The 20,679-nt window shown below is 55.1% G+C and overlaps 1 protein-coding gene across 1 annotated transcript in view; it reads left to right on the top strand.

Annotated features, from left to right (window-relative positions):
* The window catches only part of LAMA5 (laminin, alpha 5), a 78,677-nt gene that overhangs the window by 56,207 nt on the left and 1,791 nt on the right, over positions 1-20,679 (top strand). Inside the window, 50 exon segments of the mRNA XM_010182207.1 lie at positions 247-407; positions 980-1,088; positions 1,600-1,697; positions 2,229-2,430; positions 2,830-2,956; positions 3,148-3,287; positions 3,803-3,918; positions 4,193-4,404; positions 4,626-4,830; positions 5,045-5,189; positions 5,744-5,884; positions 6,280-6,441; positions 6,601-6,702; positions 6,788-6,871; positions 7,129-7,359; positions 7,502-7,615; positions 7,884-8,011; positions 8,235-8,315; positions 8,750-8,964; positions 9,522-9,622; positions 10,055-10,164; positions 10,166-10,218; positions 10,471-10,614; positions 10,698-10,849; positions 11,508-11,618; positions 11,984-12,095; positions 12,617-12,787; positions 13,288-13,484; positions 13,578-13,694; positions 13,772-13,926; positions 14,157-14,298; positions 14,581-14,683; positions 14,766-14,879; positions 15,000-15,179; positions 15,566-15,708; positions 15,909-16,094; positions 16,349-16,485; positions 16,875-17,028; positions 17,169-17,302; positions 17,427-17,589; positions 18,034-18,165; positions 18,349-18,500; positions 18,857-18,989; positions 19,254-19,394; positions 19,607-19,737; positions 19,816-19,941; positions 19,943-19,969; positions 20,066-20,198; positions 20,319-20,476; positions 20,594-20,675. Coding sequence (XP_010180509.1) covers positions 247-407; positions 980-1,088; positions 1,600-1,697; positions 2,229-2,430; positions 2,830-2,956; positions 3,148-3,287; positions 3,803-3,918; positions 4,193-4,404; positions 4,626-4,830; positions 5,045-5,189; positions 5,744-5,884; positions 6,280-6,441; positions 6,601-6,702; positions 6,788-6,871; positions 7,129-7,359; positions 7,502-7,615; positions 7,884-8,011; positions 8,235-8,315; positions 8,750-8,964; positions 9,522-9,622; positions 10,055-10,164; positions 10,166-10,218; positions 10,471-10,614; positions 10,698-10,849; positions 11,508-11,618; positions 11,984-12,095; positions 12,617-12,787; positions 13,288-13,484; positions 13,578-13,694; positions 13,772-13,926; positions 14,157-14,298; positions 14,581-14,683; positions 14,766-14,879; positions 15,000-15,179; positions 15,566-15,708; positions 15,909-16,094; positions 16,349-16,485; positions 16,875-17,028; positions 17,169-17,302; positions 17,427-17,589; positions 18,034-18,165; positions 18,349-18,500; positions 18,857-18,989; positions 19,254-19,394; positions 19,607-19,737; positions 19,816-19,941; positions 19,943-19,969; positions 20,066-20,198; positions 20,319-20,476; positions 20,594-20,675 — 6,867 coding nt within the window.

The raw sequence follows: 20,679 nt of genomic DNA, 5'->3' as shown, positions 1-20,679 counted from the left end.
ATGTACACTGCACTGGTGCCTCCTCAGTCTTGCAGCTGTGTGCTTGCATGCCCTGTTGTTCAAGGCACCCAAAAGCAGTGTCTGACACGCAAAGGGCTTGCAAGGACATGCGTGGTATATGGTAAAAGTTGGCCCGTTGTCCCTTCAGCTGCAGAAGAGGCTGGTTTGTAGCACAGGCATCCTGCCCACGCTCACCACGGAGAGTCGGACAGGAGACCTCTGCTCAGTCATCTCTCTGTCCTCCAGGTGGAAGTCCAGCTCTCCCTGCCTGTTGCCCAGCCTGGGAAATACGTGCTGGTGGTGGAGTACGCCAACACCAACGCTTTGCAGACGGTGGGCGTCGCTGTGAGCTCACCTCATTTAGCCATGCAGCAAGGCACGTTCATCTTCTACCCGTGTGTCTACAGGTATGGTCAGCTCTGAGACAGAGAAAGGGTTCGTTCTTCCTCCGACATGGCAAGGACAACCCTCCCCCAGCTGAGCTTTTTTCTGTTTTATCACATGAACAAATCAACACCTCAGCATTGTACATCCAAGCTGTGTATGTCCAAAATCATTCTAGCTGGATATGGATTTTAGTGACTGTTGTCCCTAGGAGGTATATAGCATCCCTGGCACACTACGTGCCCCTCTAATGCCTCTGGCAGGAGATAATCCGTTGTTCCCGTTTACATCTGGGTGCATTGGTAGGGGCCCTGATTTAGGGACTGGCCTATGGGCAGATTTACTGAAGCTGTGGGTACAGGTCAAACCCTGTCCCTTACTGTAAAATCGTCTGACTTCAGACTGCACCCTTTGCGACAGGAAACAAATGTCTGGGGTGTCCTTGGGAAACTTCACTCTTATGACTTGCCAGAAAAGGCATCGAAAGATTTACAGGGACTTTGTATAAATACCTTCAGGACGTATAGCTGGCAAGACAAGAAATGGCTCACGACCCTGCTCAAGGCTGCCTTCCAAATCTGTGTCTCTCTTACAGTTTCCTTTGTCGAGGGATTGCTGTAGATTCCCAGAGCCGCATGGCAACTTTTGAACTTACGTCAGAGGCCACCGTTCGGTTCACCTCTGATCTGGCCGACTTTTTCCTGGTAAGGCTTTGTGCAGGGACAGCTCTGTTGTCAGGCTGCAAGGAGGAGAGGCAGGAGCGATTCCTAGCCTGGAGAAGGGTTTTCTACTCCTGTTTGGACTGAATACTAGGTCTTAGTCAATGTCATGAGCAGTCCAAGGTAGAGATCGTGGTCCGTGGTGTGTTTTGGAGTAGATCATGGGACTGGGATTTGGGAGAAGATGGGGAGAAGCAGCTGCTCTTTGCAGAGCAAGCTCTGCAGCAATGTGGCAGTGCTTCCTATTTTACCTTGAAAGCAATCACAGTTGCTTAGCCAAGGATAGAAAAATCCTATAAATATCTGGAGCCCCTAAATGCCTTTGGGCTTATGCCAAGGAAGAAGAGGCAGCAAACAGAGGTGTTGTCTGCCATGCATTAGTTGAAGTGTCTGATAAGGAGGTGCTTAGGGTGGCCAGCCTCATCGCTGGTGGGCACAGAAACTGCTGTAAGCTCCCAGTGGGAGAGGCCGTCATGTAACTGGGCATCTCTTTCAGCACAAAGTGTACCTCATACCTGCGGCACACTTCACCATGGAGTTCATCGAGCCGAAGGTGCATTGCATCAGCGTCCATGGCACGTTCTCATCCAACAGGTAGGAGTCTCAGGTCCCTTAGGGTTTTAGCGTGAACATGGCTATTTCCAAAAGCATTTGCTTCCGCCACTTCCCTCAGGTTTGGAGCCTTTTCAGTTCTCGACCCAGGAGAAAGAAATCTGTGGCTGAGGCAAAGCGCCTTGCCCATGTCGAGCAAGCAGGCAGCAGTGGAGTAAGGCCTGGAAGTCCTTTACCTGGACATCACACTGCCTCCTGTGGCAGGCACTCAAGCGTCATCCTGAATAGGTTTTCCAGTGCTTGCTCACATATAGCAAGAGACACTTGCTGTGTCCAAATTCTTGATGCTGCTTTGAATCAATATTTGCACAGGAATTAGCCTGTGCAGGAGTCCTGTCCTTCCCATGAGCCCAAGTCTCAGAGCCCCAGGGGTCCTGGTGGAAAGCTCTCCCTCTGCAGGCATGCATTGTAACCTGCCATGTGTCACAGGGTGTGCTTCTCCTGCCAGTACCCCATAGCCTCTCTCTTTCCTTGTCGGAGATCTTTACATCCCATTTCCTCCTTGTTTTGCAGCAGCTCCTGTGTCCCCTCAAGGTTCCTGAAGCTTTCTCAGTCAATCATTTTGGAGGGGGCCCAGGCTCTTCCCGTTGCCCCTGATGTCCCCCTGTCTCAGGCCGTTCATGTGGCTCTGTCTGGAGTCCCAGTGGAGCCTGGACCTCGGCCTCCCACGGCGATGGACCCTGCTGCAGAGCTCATCCTCCTGCAGCCACCACAGGTAGTGGCACGGGTGTGAGCTGGGCTGGTTTGTTGGTGCTGTGACACTGGACACCTGGGACAGGGAGAAGTTTTCCTTCTCTGATGAGTAGCTTTATAATTAGCAATTTAGCAATCAGCTTTTTCAGAATTTAATTTGGACTCTATTGTCTTAGCTCCATCCAAGCCTGCTTGGGTCTCTGGGCTCTCAGGAAAAGCTCTGCAGGTGGCAAAATTAGAGGGGAGATTGTGGAGACATGAGAAGTCGATTCACCAAAAGTCTCATAAGTCCATAAACACTCTATAACCTGCCAGTTGTGCAATAAAAGCACAAATTCATGCAATAATAAAAATATCCCAGCTGTCAGTGCAGGTGTCAGGCGTGGGGTTTTTATCTCTCTGTTCTCCTGTTTCTGGCCAGGCTGCTGTTGTGTTTAACAGCCGGATCCAGACCCTGGGACGCTACGCTTTCATCCTGCACTACTACCAGCCCAACCATCCCACCTTCCCCGTGGAAGTGTTGATCAACGGTGGTCGCATCTGGCAAGGTGAGAAGAGCAGAGACCTGGGGGAAGCTGCGTAGTAGGCAGAAGCCTTGGAAAGTTTTTGATGCCAGAGGATAACTGTGGGTTCACCGAGTGTAAAGATGAAGTGAGACTGACTTATCTGTTCCAGACCAGGAGAGTGTGATGAGGACTACGAGGGAAATGTGGGTTCAGTAAGTCTGTTGTCGTTTCAGGCCAGACCAATGCTACTTTCTGCCCACATGGCTATGGGTGCCGGAGCCTGGTAGTTTCTGAGGACCAGATTGTCCTGGATGTTACCGATAATGATCTGACTGTGGTTGTTCGAGTGCCAGAGGGCAAGCAGCTGTGGCTGGTGAGTCTCTCCTTGTGATGCTCCTGGGACACGCTGGACCAGGCTCCAGCCACGGCTCCGGCGGGGCTGGAGTTTGTCCTTGGGGATTTTTGTCACTCTGACTGCAGAAAGGTTCCCACCATCACTCAGGTTCTGAACTACCCTAGAAAGTTGCAGTCTCCAGCCTTAGTGGTAGAGAACTGAGGGCGGGATTCACAGAGACAGGGTCTGTGTGTAACAGTTGTCCTTCACTCTGTGGTTTTGATATCAAAGCAAGGCAGAAGCTGTTGCTTTGCATACCTAGCTTGTGATAATCCAGAATAAGCCTTATTCCTACCCCAGTAATGTTTTGCAGCTGCATAGCACTTTTTGACAGACCTCAATGGAGAGGTGATCCCTGCTCTTTCCAATACTCAGGTGCTTTGTGTGTTATATTCTGGCCCAGCAAGGGTGCATTTTGAGTGAGCTCATTTTGGACTGTGTCTGTCTGGCTCAGCTAGGAAGCCTGGCTCACCCACCTTGTCCTTGCTTTGCAGGATTACATCCTTGTGGTGCCTGAGGACAGCTACAGCTCTCAGTACCTGCAGGAGGAACCCCTGGACAAGTCCTACGACTTCATCAGCAGCTGCGGGATCAACAGTTTCTACATCAAGTGAGACCCTTGGCTTCAGGTGGCTGCTCTGCTGCTGCAGGCTGCACCCTCCTCAGCGAGCAAAAACTCATTTGTGTGTGGCAGGGAAGGGACATGGTTAAGGCTTTCCATATCTAATGACAAAACCTATGGGTATGTGGGTGATCTCAGTGTTACAGGCCCTCTCTCCCACTAATTCGGTACCCATTGCTGCAGGAGATCCTGTTGGATTTTGGGGTGGTAGGGAAGCTGTTGGTGTGTGTGGTGAGTTAATTCCTCCTGCCTTCCCCTGCAGCCCCAGCACGTCGTCGAGGTTCTGCCGTGACTCTGCCATCTCGCTCTCCCTGTTCTACAACAACGGGGCACAGCCCTGCCGCTGCCACGAGGTGGGGGCACGTGGCAGCCAGTGCGAGCCCTTCGGTGGGCAGTGTCCCTGCAGGTCCAACGTCATTGGGCGAGAGTGCTCCCGCTGTGCCACCGGCTACTGGGGCTTCCCCAACTGCAGGCGTGAGTTGTCCCGTCTACCACTCTGGTTTCCTAGCGCTTGCTGGTTTGCCTCTTACGGGACTGAGGCCGATTTGGGAAATGGCTGCACTTTCCAGCCCTGTAATGGCTCCGCTTGCATGAAAAAAGCCCAGTAGTTGAGCTCTGCATCCATTGCCTCGCGCTCTCCTTGGGCTGCATGGGTCTTGTTCCCCCAAACACAGCCCCTTTTCTGCCCCTTGCAGCCTGTGACTGTGGCACACGTCTCTGCGACGAAGTGACAGGGCAGTGCATCTGCCCTCCGCACACCCTGAGGCCAGAGTGTGTTGTCTGTGAGCCCCAGACCTTCGGCTGCCACCCCCTCATCGGCTGCGAGGACTGCAACTGCTCTCGGCCCGGTGTGCAGGAGCTGACGGAGCCAGGCTGTGATGTGGACAGCGGGCAGTGCAGGTGAGGGAGCCCTGTCCTGGCACTGGTGACTGCCAGAGCAGCATCCTCAATCCCATCTGGAGTGATGGGACTCATCAACAGCCTGCCAGGAGGAACTGTGCAGGGTGGAGAGACCCCATCAACATTTTGGCAGTGCCAGCGTGGATGAAGCTCTGAAAGCCCGGCTGCTTTAAGGCAGAGGTCTCTAATGCTGCGGCTCTTGCGTCCCATCCAGGTGCAAGCCCAACATCATTGGGCGACAGTGTGACCTCTGTGCCCCCGGCTACTACCACTACCCCAACTGCCGGCGGTGTGACTGCCACCAGGCTGGCACTGAAGCGAGTGTGTGTGACCCGGTCACAGGGCAGTGTCACTGCAAGGTCAGTCCTCCAATGCCTTCACGCAGTGCCTTTCTTCTCAGCTCCTCTCCTCTTCTGGCCGTGGGTGTGAGTTGCTGTGGGTGTCTGGCATGCCGGGAGGGAGCAGGGCTGGAGAAGGCCTGTGTGCCTGAGCTGCAGTCAGCTCTTCCATGTGGTGGTGGATTCAGAGCAGCCTGAAATACTCCTTCTCTCCATCTTTCCTGGCTAAGAAGGCTTGCTCTTTGGGCTGTCATTGGGGAGATAGGCAGTTTGGGTCCAGCCCCATATCAGAGTTCATTGCAGGTAAAACTGTTGACTCCTGCTCTTGCGTGACAGCAGAGTAACTGAAACTCCTGCTGAGCTGCCTGATCCAGCCCCTTTGCAGGGCTCACAAGTGCTTTCTCCAGGTGAATTTAATGTTTGATGGATGATGGGTAAGCAAACCTGTTCAGGCACTGCTTAATTGTCTTCCAGCGTCACATCATTGTGCTTTGATCACTCATACAGCTGTCTCCGTCCTCCACTGAGGCCTCCTGAGAAGCTGCTGACACTGTTGAGCTTTGCTTGCCTTCCAGGAAAACGTGGAGGGCCCGAGGTGTGACCAGTGCCGCCTGGGGACGTTTTCTTTGGATGCCAGCAACCCCAAGGGCTGCACCAAGTGTTTCTGCTTCGGTGCGACCGATCGCTGCCGCAGCGCTGAGAAGCACCGAGCCGAGGTGAGAGGGGCTGGGAACCACCAGAGCCTGCAGTTCAGTTGTGTTCTCATCCACCTGGCTCCTGCTGCTCTCAGGTGTCTGCCCTCCACTAATCCCACCCCTCTGGAAGATACACTGTGAGGAGGGTTATCTTTGTATCCCTATGCCCTTCTCCCACTTTCAGCCCCTTTTCTTGGTCTCTGGGGTCTCATAGGGTGGAAAGTCATGGTGTGGGGGAACTGTACCTGGAGGCAGGAGTGGTGCTCAGCTTTCCAGTGGCTTTATCAGGCTGCATGTGAGGTTGTGAGCCTGTTATCATCCTTTCTGCTGCTCTGGGACTTGCTCTTCTGAGGCATCAGCACCTGAATGCTGTCTGTAGCTCCACTAGAAGACCTGTGGTTGCTTTTCCCCTACAGTTCATTGACATGAATGGGTGGCTCTTGTTGAGCAGCGACCGCCAGGAAGTGCCAACGACTCTCAGCCAGCAGGAGCAGCTCCTCCATGCCGATCTCAAGTACCTCCTGGATGCCTATCAGGAGCTCTACTGGGTTGCACCCAGCTCCTACCTTGGGGACCGGGTAAGAGCACAGTGGCAGCTGGACCGGTAGTCACACACATCCCTGACCCCACCAACACATGTGTAGGCGTTGTGCACTCTCCAGTTGAACGTGGACAGCTCTGACCCATCTCAGTGGTGTGGAATTTGCAGCAACATACACAACTTGTCTCTCCCGTAGGTTTCCTCCTATGGCGGGCACCTGCGCTATGAGCTGCACTCCAACGCGCGGAGGGGTGACGTGTTCGTCCCCGTGGAGTCCCGCCCAGACGTGATCCTGAAGGTACGGCCCGAGAAATTCCCTGGTGTCCCCTGCTGATGCATGAGCAGGGTGAGGTGGTGACTGACACCTCCTTTGCTTTTCCCAGGGAAATCAGATGAGCATCATGTTTCTGGGAGGCACCTACCCATCCCCAGGGGAGGTACATGAAGGCCAGCTGCAGCTGGTGGAGGTGAGTTTGCACGCACAAGTGTGTACCAGGTGCTCAAGTGCTGTTAAAAGGACAAGAGCAATGTAGACAGAAGGGACAATTGCATTGAGCTCAGTGTTTTAGGTGCTGCTTATTGCAGCAGAAGCAGCTGTGAAGATCCAGGGCTGTTTTACCTGTGCAAAGGAGAGACATCCCAGCAGCGGGGAACTGGAGGCTGGGCTGGATGTTCCAGGTGCCTGTGCTTCCTGCTGGTAATGTCAGGTCTTCTCCCACTATAGGGTAACTTCAGGCACACAGAGACGCACAACCCTGTGTCTAGAGAGGAGCTCATGATGGTGCTGGCAAACCTGGAACAGCTGCAGATCCGGGCGCTCTTCTCCCAGCTCTCTTCATCCGTGTCCCTGCGCCGCGTGGTCCTGGAGATGGCAACAGACACAGCTACGGGCGTCCGAGCCAGCAACGTGGAGCTGTGCTTCTGCCCAGCCAACTACCAGGGGGACTCCTGCCAGGTAAGGGTGAAAACAGATGGTTGCCTTTCATCTCTTCTCCATCAGTACAACCCTGTGGGAGTTCTGTCATGGAAACATCGTCTCTTGCTTTGCCTGAAGGTCAGGCTGTTTTTCAGATCTCCATCTTTTTCTCTCTCCTCAGGAATGTGCTCCGGGTTACTACAGGGACACCAAGGGGCTCTTTCTGGGAAAATGCATCCCATGCCATTGCAATGGCCACTCAGATCAGTGCCTGCCGGGCTCTGGGATATGCCTTGTAAGTAAACAGTGAAGCAGTGTCACGTTTTGAAGTTATAAAGCCTGTGGCATGTGATTAAAAAGCTCTTCACATACTACCTGAGCTAGCAGGACTGTGCCTAAATTGAGCATTGGCTGCATGTGACAATTCAGGTCAGTTTAGGGTGGAAGACAATTCTGGGAAAGAGGAAGGACTGAAGCATCCAAATATCTGGTGGGGAATTCTTTGTGCAACCCACCATTTCTTGCTACCGGTGCTGAGCCCGCAGCCTTCCTTCTCCTTGCAGAACTGTCAGCACAACACAGAAGGAGACCACTGCGAGCGATGCAAGGATGGCTACGTGGGCAGCCACTCTGCCCAAGAACCCCTGCAGTGTGTTGGATGTCCCTGCCCTCTTTCTGTTGCCTCCAACAAGTAAGCACGTTTAGATGGGATCATCTGTTTGGCCTCACTGTTTAACCACTGACACACACACTCTGCCACATCAGGGCACTGGCTCGGTGCTGGCTGGTGTCCCAATGCCAGCCTTGTCCATAGCCCCAAACCACGTCCATGGCCTCTTACCCATGGCCTCAGCAGCCCCATGGTACCATGTGAGGGGTAACTGCACCTTCCTGTTCCCCCTTTGTCATTCCAGTTTTGCCGTCGGTTGTGTCCACAAGGGCTCCAACATGCAGTGCCTCTGCAAGCCTGGCTACGCTGGACCCAAGTGTGAGCGGTAAGGGTGACAGCACTCACATTTCTGAGGCCATGTGCACCCAAGTCCTGTGCAGCCACTGCTGTGGCACAAGTAAAGTTGTAGCAGTGACTGGAAGGGAAATGGTTGTGTCTGCCCACAGCGTGCTTTGCTCTGGCAGGATTTCTTTCCATCCTTTTCAGCCTGCAAATGCCTTCTTGCTGTTTCCACTGCTGACATAGCGTGTTACCATGGATGTATTGCTTAGCTGTGCTTTGCCTTGACTTGCAGCCTGTCATAAAGTAACCTTTCTGGGGTATCGTGAGGTAAAACACAGAGTGCTTTGAGATCCCTGAGGGTTTTAGCAGTTACAAGTGTTGGATGCTTGCACTGTTCCAATTGCACAAAACTCAAGCATGAGCTGTAGGGATCCCCCCTGATGCCTGGCTGTGTTTTAACTTGCCCTATTTCTCCAGGTGTGCCCCAGGATACTACGGCAATCCCTTGGTGATCGGCAGCTCGTGCCAGCCCTGCAACTGCAGCGGGAACACAGATCCCAACATGCTGTTCAGCAGCTGTGACTCCCTGACGGGCGCCTGCACGGGGTGCATGCACCACACGGCCGGCGCGCGGTGCGAGGTCTGCAGCCCCGGCTACTACGGGGATGCGGTGGTAGCCAAGAACTGCACACGTGAGTGGGGCAGGCAGCAAGCACTGGGGTGGGAAGATGGACAGACTGACTGTGGACGTGGTTAGCACCTTAGCCAGGCTGTGTTGGCTTGATGAGTCACACTCTTGGTTGCACACATTGCAGGCATTCTCCAAAGGTGATAATAAGGAAAAAACCTCCAAAAACCTGCCCTCCAGCTTGACAACTCCATAACCTCCAATCCACCCCCAAATGCAAGGCGCCAAACCACAGCCAGGCTGGAATGGTCTTGCCCTGAGCAGCTCCTTGCAGCAGTGGTGCTGGCAGTCCCTGGGGAGCGTGGGTTTCCACAGCCCATCCCAACACTGCTCTTCTCCCTCTGAGAACAGCAGCCAAACTGCAGCTCACAAAGTGGATCTGCCCTGAGCACCTGTCATGACAATAAGCTGTCCACAGGAGCAAATCCAAGAGGAGAGAGGCTCTGCCTTTGCTCTCACTGTGATGGATAAGGAAGAAATAGGATTCCCTGTAGAGAATAAGGTTTGGGAGTGGCCGAGCAGTCTCACTGGTGTATAACCGGGTGTATTTTTCCCTGGCAGCGTGCAACTGTTCGCCTTGTGGGACAGAGTTGTGCCATCCACAGACTGGTCAGTGCTTCTGCAAGACTGGAGTGACAGGCCAGCACTGTGACCGCTGCGAGGTGAGGGCCACCTGCGTGCTTGGACGGTGTCTGTCCGTGGCACGGGGACGACGGGCAGCCCTGAGTGTTCTCCCTAGGCCTGTGAGGCAGCCGGGTGGTTAAGACTGGGTTTGCATGATCTGCCTTTGCATGGTGAAAGCCTAAGATCTGGCAGCAAGCCATGGAGGCAGCATTCAGTAATGTAATTTGGGAAACTGTGGTAAACCCCATTTCCCTGCATGCATCCCGTGTGGGCATTGCAGGGCAAGGGCAGGTTTGCTGGGCAGTGCTGTGGTGTGGCTGGGCTCTTGTTGCAGCTCCATACGTTTGCCGTGTTGATACAAGTTTTGTGGTGGTCAGAACACTCCTAGAAAGCAAGAGTGGGGTCCCATAGGAGGGAGGCACATGTACCCTCTTGCTGAACAGGCCACCCCCTGCTCTGCTGTTCCCTAGGAGGGGTACTACGGCTTCGAGGGATGCTCCGGCTGCCGGAGATGTGACTGCGACGTCGGCGCTGTGGGGAGCAGCTGCCATGCACAGACAGGGCAGTGCAGCTGCCTGCCGCTGCCACCAATGCGCCCCTGGCTACTGGGGCTTCAGCGAGCACGGCTGCACAAGTGAGTCCTGCTTCCCAGGTGGAGGGTCCCACATGTGGAGGAGTGGGACAGGGCATCGGTGGCACTTGTGCTAAATGAATTGTTAAATGGGGGAAAAAACTGACTGCTGAGTTCCTGTGCATGGGAAACCTCCAGCAGTAGCATGTGGATAAGCAGGGATGCAAATGCACAGCTGGAATAAAACCACCCTTTCCCCTCCCTCTGGGGTGGCAGCAGCACAAGATTATGATTCCCTGTTACTAAATTTGGCAGAGTGCGAGTGCAGAGGGGGCTCCTGCGACCCACGCACTGGGGAGTGCACCTGCTCCAACGGGCTGACGGGGAAGCAGTGCGACGTCTGCACGCACGCGTATGAGATCCCCGTGGCAAACGGTCCGGACAGCGTGAGGTGTGAAGGTCTGTATCCCGCAGGCCTGGGGAAGGAGGCAAGGGAAGCCTCGGGAAAGGGCTCTGTGCTGACTGCTCCCTTCCCCTGGCAGTGTGTGACAGCTGTGTCCTGCTTCTGCTGGAGGATCTGCAGAGCATCGAGATGTCCTTCCCCTCCATTCGCGGCCAGCTGGTCAACCTCAACGCCAGCTCCATTGCCTGGGCTCGCCTCCATGGTCTCAACAGCACCCTGGCGGCCATCGCTGTACGTGGGAGGTTTAACATCACTTTCTGCCCGTGTTTCCTAACCCATTGGCCTGATTTCAGTTATATATAATGTTGCATTCATGTTAATTCCTGATTACCTGACCTGACTTTAAGTCCATTTCTGTCTTCTATGCCTATCTCAGATTAATGGGTACCCTTCCCTAAAACAAGTGCTTAGTAAAGCATTCCAAAAATACAGTCTTAAATCTTGGGAAGTTTCACATGTTCTCCTGTTTTGGGCAATGTCATCCACAGGTATTTTCTTTTTAGGCTCCTATTGTTTCTTAAAGTAATGAAGAATGAGTATTAATGGCTCTATTTTCAGTAAAGTTTTCCCAAAACCAGACCATGGCCTACAAAACAAGTTCTAAAAGAAACACAAGACCTCCACTTACTTAAGTACCTTTACTGTAAGGGACAACCACAGCTCCTTGATATTCACTGTCCTTGAAAGTAAAAATACGGTAATTTGAACTTAAAAGCAAGAACCAAAAGCCAGACACAGCACCTCTCACTGATATCAGCATTATATATAACTTTAAGCATCTCCAAATCTTCAGGTGGTGGTGGTTGGGATAAGCACTGCTTGACAGAAGGCTGGTGGCTGTAAGAGCGAATTAAAACCTTCCTTTACATTGGTCCCTTCCTTTTTTCAGAACCAGATGCGTGAGTACCGGAGAGCCATGAGCCAGGTCAGGCAAAGGGCTGACGAGCTGGAGGATGAGAATGTGGACCTCACGCAGGACCTGAACGCGCTGCAGCACAAAGTAGGGTATTTCTCCATCCTCCTTTGCCAGAGCACAGGTCCCTCCTTTTACCTAAAGTGAGGCCTTTGAAGGCTGAGGAGCCCAGTTTAGGCAGGATCAATCTCCTGCCCAGCCAGCACCAGGCTTGGGGGTCAGGGTCTCTTAGATGCTCAAGCTAGATTATCAGCATTCCTCCCTTGGAGGGCTGTTAAACATCTTCTGATATTGATGGTTGCTTCTTGCAGCTGTTGGAGGAGACACGGCTCAAGGACCTCAAAAGCTGCACGTTCCCAAACCTTATGTGCCTTTTGGGAACGTCTTTTCTGCTGACAGAGCACATAAAACATCATCTCGTACTTCAGCTCAGCCAGTGGTTTTTGTTGTAGATGACAATGACTCACAGAGAAGCAAACCGGGTTGAGCAGCACTCAAGAGAGAATCACCAGAGGGGGGAGCAGCTCCTGCTACATATCCAAAGCATTCAGAGAGGCATTGCAGGTAGGTCAAGGGTTTTTTCTCCTCTTGCTTTCAAACAGCACTTGAGTACTGCGTCACTTAGAAAGAGCTGTGGATAAAACAAGAAGAAATACAAATAAAATGAAGATCCTTACAGAATTCTGGCTTTTCAGGTAGACCAGGCTTATTGTGAGTCCCAGCTGTTTGGCTAAACACAGTCTTTGGAAAAGATTTGGAAATATTTGGGAAAAACACGTTAAACTTGTGCAAATGTTATTAAAATACATAAAACCTCTCCTCTCTGTTGTGCCTGTGGCTGACAGTTGGCTGAGGGGCTGCTTCAGGAGAGATTTAGCACACAAAAAGATGCTTGGGATGGAGCATGCATTACTGTTACAGCCAAGGAGACAGGAACGTGGGGCAGTACCTCTGAGTGATCCCAAGCAATTTGGGTGCCTGAGTAGTGCAGTTTGTTGAGGGTGATGTAAGAGAGGAGGGATTTGGGGGGATTATGAAGGGCCTGGCCTGGTCAATGCTAATGGGGTATCTGGATCTCTCTGCAGACTTGGTGCGGCAGATGGCCAGGTTTGGGGCAGCAAACACCAGCACCACCTCCACTGAGGAGTTTCGGCAGAAGATGGCTGAGGTGGAAAGGATGCTGAGGGAGATGAAGGAGCGGAGTCTGGGCAGCCAGGAGGAGCTGGCGAGGCGCGAGCACGAGGAGGCTCAGAAGCGTGAGTGTGGCTCAGTGGCATGGGGTAGGGCTGCACAGATCCTGCTAGGCCAGGCCATTCCTCAGAGCCTGGCTTGGAGCCTGCGTGAATGCTGGACATCACGGTGGTGTTTGGAGAGTGCTGTTAATAAAACAGGCACCCCCAACAAGTTTCACAGGAGTTTTTGGGTCCCCTGTGTCACTCCATTTATGGTTCGTTTTCCTTTAAGGTGCATTTTAGAGCAGATTGTACTATCTGTGTAGTTCTGTTTGATGACTGAAAATAACCTTTAGAACCAGCCTTTCAGGCCTGGCTGGGTGTCTTTCTGAAAGAGATCCCATCATTCACCAGCGCTGAGGGTTTGGAAACAGTTTTGGACAAGATTCTGTGCTATCCAGGCTGAAACAGGGAGGGAGGGAGTGAGGGAGATGGTTCTGGCCTTGATACCAAGTGAGAACAGAACCAGGCCTCCCTTTAACACAGGGGGATGAATTAGCAACTGTTCTCATCTCTATCCTCAGTGCTGCATCGGGTGAAGAGTGAGCTGCACACCCGCTGGGAGTCCAACCAGGACCTGGTGAACAGCATCCGGGACCAGCTGGCACAGCACAGCTCCCAACTGATGGATCTCCGCGATGCCCTCAACGAAGCTGTGAACAAAACCAGACAGACGGAGGACTTGAACAGCCTGAACCGTAACAACCTGGAGGAGAGTCAGGTACAGCTTCTCCAGGTGGTCTTGTACTGCCATGTGTTGAAAGGGGGCCTACCCCAGCCCTGCTGGTACCTAACCCCGCATCTGTATGTCTAGCAAAAGAGCCATGAACTCCAAAAGCAGCATGCACTGGTGCAGGAGACACTGAGGATGGCCAAGGACTCCCTGGCCCAGGTCTCTGATTTCCTACAGAAGATGGAGAGCGCGAAGGAGGTGAGTGACAGAGGTGCTCGGGCACGGGCAGAGCGTGAGGGGGTGGCAGCCCTCAGGAGCCATGTGTGTCCTTGCAGGCGTACGAGAAGCTGGCAGCCCGGCTGGATGGGGCGAAGCTGCCCCTGACTGAGCGGGTCAAGAAGTTCTCCCCGGCCAGCAGCAAGATCCCCATCGTGGAGCAGGCGGAGGAGCACGCCCGGCTCCTGGATGAGCTTGCAAGGAACCTTTCCAGGTAAGACACCGCTCCTGACACTCAGTACTCAGGCCATCTCCTGCTGGAGCTGGGGATGGGAAACTGCAGCTCCACATCATGGCAGGGGAGCAGCAGGGGGCCATCTCCAAAGCTTTATCCTGGAGAACAGGTTGTGATGAGGAACCCAAGGGGGTTTGCTTGGAGGAGCATGGGCAAGAGCGCAGCCTGAGTGGTCTCAGTGGACTTGTTGGCTTCATCTTCCAACGCAGCATTATCCAGGGCACAAACCAGGATGGCTTTATCCAGCGGGCAATCGATGCCTCTAACGCCTATGCCAGCATCATTGAAGCTGTGAAGAAAGCAGAGCGAGCAGCCCATGATGCTGATGAGGCAGCCAGCAAGGCTTTGATGGTATGTGCTGGGGGGAGCCCTGTGAAGGTGAGCAAAAGCCGAACACCCTTGACAGTCCTTCAGCTTTTTGTACCTACACTTAGGGCTCTGCTGCCCCTTTCCTCTGAGTCTTGAGTGCTTTGTCCTGTGCCAGAGAGCGGAACCTCTGCCATGGCTGGGGCCAGACCCTGCCCCAGCAGCACACTCCACTGCAGTGGTCTGAATGAGGATTTCTGTGTGCAGTCAGGGCCAGAGACTGGAGCTCCAGTGCAGGCTCCCAGGCAGTGTCTGTTTGTTTTACAGAGCGTCATATCAGAAAACCTTGGGGCCATCTCTAGAGAACTGAAGGGGAACAGCAGCAACCTGGAGGAGGCTGTGAGGAGAGAGCAGAGGAAACTCAACGGGGGTGAGATTGGCTCCTCACAGGGTGTGTTGTCCTTTGGGCTGGACTGAGATCCAACACAACATTTGTGTTTCTTTAATTGCAGTTATTAGAGGCACCCTGCAGACGGCGAAGGACAAGGTGGTTGACCTCCGTGCAAAGAAGGAGCAGCTCCTGAGCCAGCTTCAGTCTGTGCAGGACATGCTGGGCAGGGACCAAGGTTTGTCCTGGGCCAGCTGGACTGGTTCTCTCCGCTCCTTTCCTCACGTCCAGGCTGTGACCCAAGGGTGCTTCCACCCCACTCCTGGCTATCCCAGAGATTTTTCTCCTTTCTTTCCAGAGGACACGAAAGAGATGATCCAGAATGCCAAAGCAGCAGCTGCTGAGGCCAATGAGACAGCTGCAAGAGTGGAAGATACCCTGAGCACCATGAAGAAGAACCTGGATGAATGGAAAGACCAGTACGGAGGTCTTCGAAATGAAGACCTGAACCAGGCAGTCCAGGATGCCAGGAGAACTGGTGGGTGCTGAGCCTGCTGGGGGTGGGGCTGGTATGAGCCAGTGCGTGGACAGACATCTCAAGAGAGCTCTGTGCTTTTGGAAGCTGTGCTTTGCAGCTCCATGTCAGAAGTACAGGGAGGTGGCAGCCAATACTGGGTGCTTTAAGTCCTGTCCCCTTATTTTTTTTCTCTCCCTGCAGTATCACCTATCCCTTTACTGCAGGAGACTGCATGCACTACAGAGCATTTTCACACCCTCCCATCAAGGCTGCTGGATTTAGGGGATCATTCTGTGACTCTGCTCCCAGCAGCCGCTGCTTTAACTTGCATGTCTCAAAACTTGCCTGAGCTTTACATCTCCCTTCCTCCCTAACCTTCAAAACCCCTGACTCCTCTCCAACCCCAGTGTCCAGCCTGGAAAGCACCATCCCGCTGCTGCTGGGGAAGCTGAGCAGCCTGGAGAACAGGAGGAACAAGAATGCCACCGTGTCAGAGAACATCGTGCGGATCCGGCAGCTCATCACGCAGGCGAGGAACGCCGCCAGCAAGGTAGGGGTGCCAGGGGCTTGGGGTGAAGGAGGGCTTACCTGAGGGAGAGGTGTCTAGAAGAGCTCTGGGGCCACCAGGCAGGGTCCTTTTCTCATGAGAACGCTTCAGAAAATGTTTTGGCTTGGTGGTAAATCTGGCAATGACAAGAGAGGCAGCAGCAGTGGTTTCAGTGCCATGGGTTTGGATTTCTCTCCCTCCAGGTGAAAGTGCCCATGAAGTTCAACGGCAGCTCGGGTGTGCAGGTCCGGATGCCCAGCAACCTGCAGGATTTGGCAGCCTATACATCCCTCAAATTCTACATCCAAAACCCTGAGCCCAGAAGCCGGCAGCGACGGCAGGACAGGACAGAGGAGGGGCAGTTCGTGTTGTACCTGGGCAGCCGAGAGGTGAGATGGGGCTGTGAGGGTAGGAGGAGGGCAGCGGGAGCCCGCATTGGGAGCATCAGTGGAGGATCATGTCTGGTCATGGGGTCCTCTCCTTTCTCCTGATCCCCAAGTGTCTGGGGGAACACAAACAGGCTCTGGGTGCAGCCATCAGGGATGGGGAGAGCAGTGTGAATGGGAGAGCATTAGGGAGAGCATCGCTTGGTGCTCCTGCCAGTCCCAAATGCCAACATCTGGTCGTTTCTCCCTGTATTCAGGCCACTGGAGACTACCTGGGCATTGCCCTCAAGGACCATAAAGTGCAGTGGATCTACAAGCTGGGCGACGAAGAGCCAGCCTCCTTGACTGTTGACGAGGAGATTGGAGAGCAGTTTGCCACCATCAGCATCAACAGGTAGGGACTGATGGGACACATCCTGAGGAAATTCAGCGAGAGACTGTCCCTGCAGAGCATGTGGGTGGTGCTGTGCCCAAGCCCTGAGCTTGCAGTGGTGCTGTGGCCTCTATCATCCCTAAATTATCAACACTGAGACACCTCAAAAAAGCCTATCGGGGAGGTGGTGTCTTAGCAGGTCATGGAGAGCCTCAGGGCACTCATCAAGAAGGGTCCATTCACTGCTGATGGGTGCTGACTCCTTTCAGTGCGCTCCTGCTGGGGGCTTCCCAGTGGGAGATGAACCCTGCTTTGGTAGGGCTGTGTGGGGAGACCCTTTGCGTAGGGAGAGCAGGGTTTGCCCCTCATTGGGGGTCTCCCCTTGTCTTGACCACCCCTCCCTGCTGCAGGATCCTGCAGTACGGGCAGATGTCGGTGATCGTGGAGAGGCAGACGGTGCACGAGACCAAGGGAGAGAGCGTGGCCAAGGGGGAGCAGGGGCTGCTCAACCTCGACCCACGCAACGTGGTCTTCTACGTGGGTGGTTACCCCTCCGGCTTCACGGTGAGACAGGCAGCGAGGAGGGAGGCTGGGTTTTCTAGAAGGTATCAGCGATCCCTTCAGAGCTTCTCTGGGGGGAAGACCCTTGGTTTCAAGAGGAAACAAGGCTCAAACTCGCCCTAAGTTTCTGGTGTCATTCCCAGCCCCCTCCCACTTTGCGCTATCCCAACTACCGCGGGTGCCTGGAGCTGGACACGCTGAACGAGGAGGTGGTGAGTCTGTACAACTTCCAGCGCACCTTCCAGCTGGATACCACTGCCGAGAAGCCCTGTGCAAGGTAGGGCACTGTGGCCAGGCCAGGGCCAGCTCTGCTCCATGACACTTACCCTGACCCTTGGCTGCCCCAGAGCATGGCCGTTGGCTTTGGGGTGACACTTTGGGTCTCTTCTTGCGTGACTCAGGTCCAAGTCCACAGGAGACCCCTGGCTGACTGACGGCTCCTACTTTGATGGCACTGGTTACGCAGAGATCAAGTTTGAGAGCCAGTTTGGCACGACCAAGCGCTTCGAGCAGGAGATCCGGGTGGTCTCCTACAACGGCATCCTCTTCTTCCTGGAGAACCAGGCAGGTGCTTGCTCCCCTGGGGAGCCTTCACCCCATAGCTGGTGGGCTGGGGCAATCCCAGCCTCACTTGCGGGCATTCCCAGTTCAGGGCACTGGAAAGAAGCAGGTTTTGGAGATGGCAGTGCTGCGTTGAGCAGTATTTCTGCACTGTTGCTAAAAGCCACAAGAGGGCTGGAGCCAGACCTCACAGCAATCCCTTGTCTGGTGCCACAGGGACTGCCCTGAACTCTGAGAGTGCCCATGCACAGACCCCATGAGCTAGGCCAGGGTTTGTGGGGACCAGCAGTGCCATCGCTGTGCAGATAAATCCCCAAAAATTGTCACACATCAAGGCACTGGTAGCGAGACCAGCTCCACCAGTGCTAAAGGGCAGGTCAGGGCCAGTGCCATGGCTGGGTGCTGGGCACCAGGACATGGGGCTCAGTGTCTATCTTGCCTCCCCAGGGTCAGTTCCTGTGCCTGGCCATCCGAGACGGGAAGCTGGTGCTTTACTACGACTTCAGCACCGGCCTGGAGATGGCAAAACCCAGCAGCAACTCCTCCTCCCTCGCCATCAGCAGCGCCACAAACAAAGCGGTAAGGGGGGAGCAGCCACCTGCCCTGGTCACTTGGGGGACTCCTCATCCAGAGGGTGGGAGGGCGCCTGGATGCTTTTTTTTGGCAAAGTTCACAGCCATGAACCAGTCACCTCATGCTGCCCTCTAAGATGGACCCAATCATCCCAGGCTGGCAGCTCATTTCTTTCTCCTCTGTCTCTAGATCCAGATTTTCCTCCTCAAAATGAATAACAAGAAGCGCATCCTGGTGCGGCTGGAGCGCCTCACCATCTTCATGGTGGAGCAGGAGAACTCCCTGGAGAACGCTGTCTCCTACTACCTGGGTGGTGTGCCCCCAGCTGTGCTGCCCCCCAGGTGGGTCCAGCCTGCGGTGGGGTCCACATCTTCCGCTCCAGTGGCCCTGGGGGTGGCCCTGGTCCTTTTCCAGCCACATCTGGGGCTGCTGGGGCTCTGCTGGAGCTCCAGGGGTGGGACTTTCCTCTTCCTGCTCATCACCGTGGGCTTGAGTATAGGATATCCCATCTGTGGTGAGGGATATGGTGCTTGTTGGTGTCACTGAGTCCTCCTTGCCACACTAGGTGCTTTGGAGCAGCCTGGTGCTTGAGGCACTGGAGATACTCATGGTCATCGTGGGTCCATCCCAGGAGCTCTGTTTGCAGGGCTGGATGCTGCCCAGGGCTGCTTTGTAACCGTGCCTGCTTCTCCCACAGCTTGAGAGCGCTCTTCCCCACGGGTGGGCCCATCCGGGGCTGCATGAAGGGCTTGAAGGCTCTCGGCAAATACGTCGACCTGAAGCGCATGAGCACCGTCGGCGTGAGCTACGGGTGCACCTCAGACCTCCTGGTAAGCACAAAGCCCCCCAGCCTGGGCGTCGTGCTGGGGAAAGAGGGACAGGGAAAGGGAGCACAGGACCCCCAGGACAGGCCCCATCTCCCTTCATTCACACAGAAACAAGCATAAAACCTGCAGGTCCTTGGTGCAGGGGGCCGTGACCAGGTGCTCTGCATTGGTGACCATAGCGAGGACCTGGGCACCTCGGTCACCCTCCCAGCTCCCCTGCAATGCCAGGGCCAGGCTCTCACCTTACTCCTATGGTGTCCCTCACAGGTGGCTCGCTCGGTCAGCATCCATGGCCACGGTTACCTGACCCTGGCCCTGAAGGATGTGCCAGGGCTGCGGGACTTCTACAGCGGCTTCAGCTTCCGGACGAGCCAGCGCGAGGGGCTGCTTTACCACCACAGCACCCAGGTGGGCACCTGCAGCCCCCCCGGGTGTCCTGGCAGCAGGGCAGGAGCATCAGCTCCCGCTCTGGGGATGGTGCTGCTCCGGCTTGGGAAAGGGAGGGATTTTGGTGTGGCCAAGGGGTGAATCTGCACCCTGAGCTCCTGGAGGGCAGCGGGGAAATGGCCCCTTCCTTGAAATTCAGCTGCTGAGCAGCGGTGGGGTGATGTTTTCTGCAGGAGGGGTCGTGCCGGGTGGCCCTGCAGAGGGGCCAGCTGGCCCTGAACCTGCTGGGAACCGAAGTCACCACTGAAAATGCTTATGCGGATGACAGGACCCACTACGTGGCCTTCTACAGCGATGCTCGTGGGTACGTGTCCTCGTCATGGGGGGCGGGTGCCTGTGGCCATGGGGACCCTGCTCAGCCCCCGCTGCTCGTCCCCCGCAGGGTCCGGCTGTACGTGGACGATGAGCGGCAGGACGCCGTGGTGGGCACCAGGCCTGCCCGGCGGCGGCAGAGACGACAGGACGGGCGGCTGCTCTTCCAGCTCGGGGGCTCTCCAGAGCCGGGAGCTCTGCATCGGGAACGTCTTTGTCAAGCGGTGAGCGTGGCCGTGCCGCTTCCCAGAGGGGAGGACTCAGCCCCTTCCCAGCTCCTGGTGGGCCTAATGACAGGGGTCTCTTCTCCCTGTGTGTAGGACGTCAGAGCCACAGATGGTGGTGGACCTGCAGCAGAACGTGGAGAGCATCAACATTACCATGAGCTGCCCCTGGGGCGAGCAGCCACAGCAGCTCAGAGTCACCCCGAAGAAGGACAGGCGGAAACCCAAGGTAGCAGCTGCTGACAAAACTCCACGCGTCCTCCTCAGATGCCACCGTTCCCCCTGAGCACCTCTGCCCCGTGCCAGCCCCAGGGTCCCCTCATCCCATTCCTTGGTGCATCTCACGCAGGTGCCGGGCAAGCCTGCCTCCAAGGACCGCCGGCACGATCGCGATGGGCTGTGCCAGCTGCACCCACAGCCCCACGCAGCTGGGGGCACCTTTCGTTTTGGGGGGGACCTAAGTAGTCGCTGGGAGTTTGAGGAGATCCCAGCCTCCTTTGGCCAGAGGTGAGGCTCACCCCTTCCCTGCCCCACAGGAGCTCAGCCCTGGGCCCAATGCTTGGACGCCCAGTGCCCCTTGCAGCTGTGGGACAGCACCTTCCCGTCACCCCCCTGTCCCTGCAGGTCCCATTTCTCCCTGGAAGTGAAGCTGAACTCCTCCAGTGGGCTGCTCTTCTATGTGGCGGGGGAGCGGGCACCCTTCATGGCTC

The sequence above is a fragment of the Mesitornis unicolor genome, unplaced genomic scaffold (genome assembly GCF_000695765.1).
Source record: "Mesitornis unicolor isolate BGI_N332 unplaced genomic scaffold, ASM69576v1 scaffold514, whole genome shotgun sequence".
In the NCBI taxonomy this organism is placed as follows: Eukaryota; Metazoa; Chordata; class Aves; order Mesitornithiformes; family Mesitornithidae; genus Mesitornis; species Mesitornis unicolor.
This window is presented reverse-complemented; position numbering and strand designations above follow the sequence as displayed.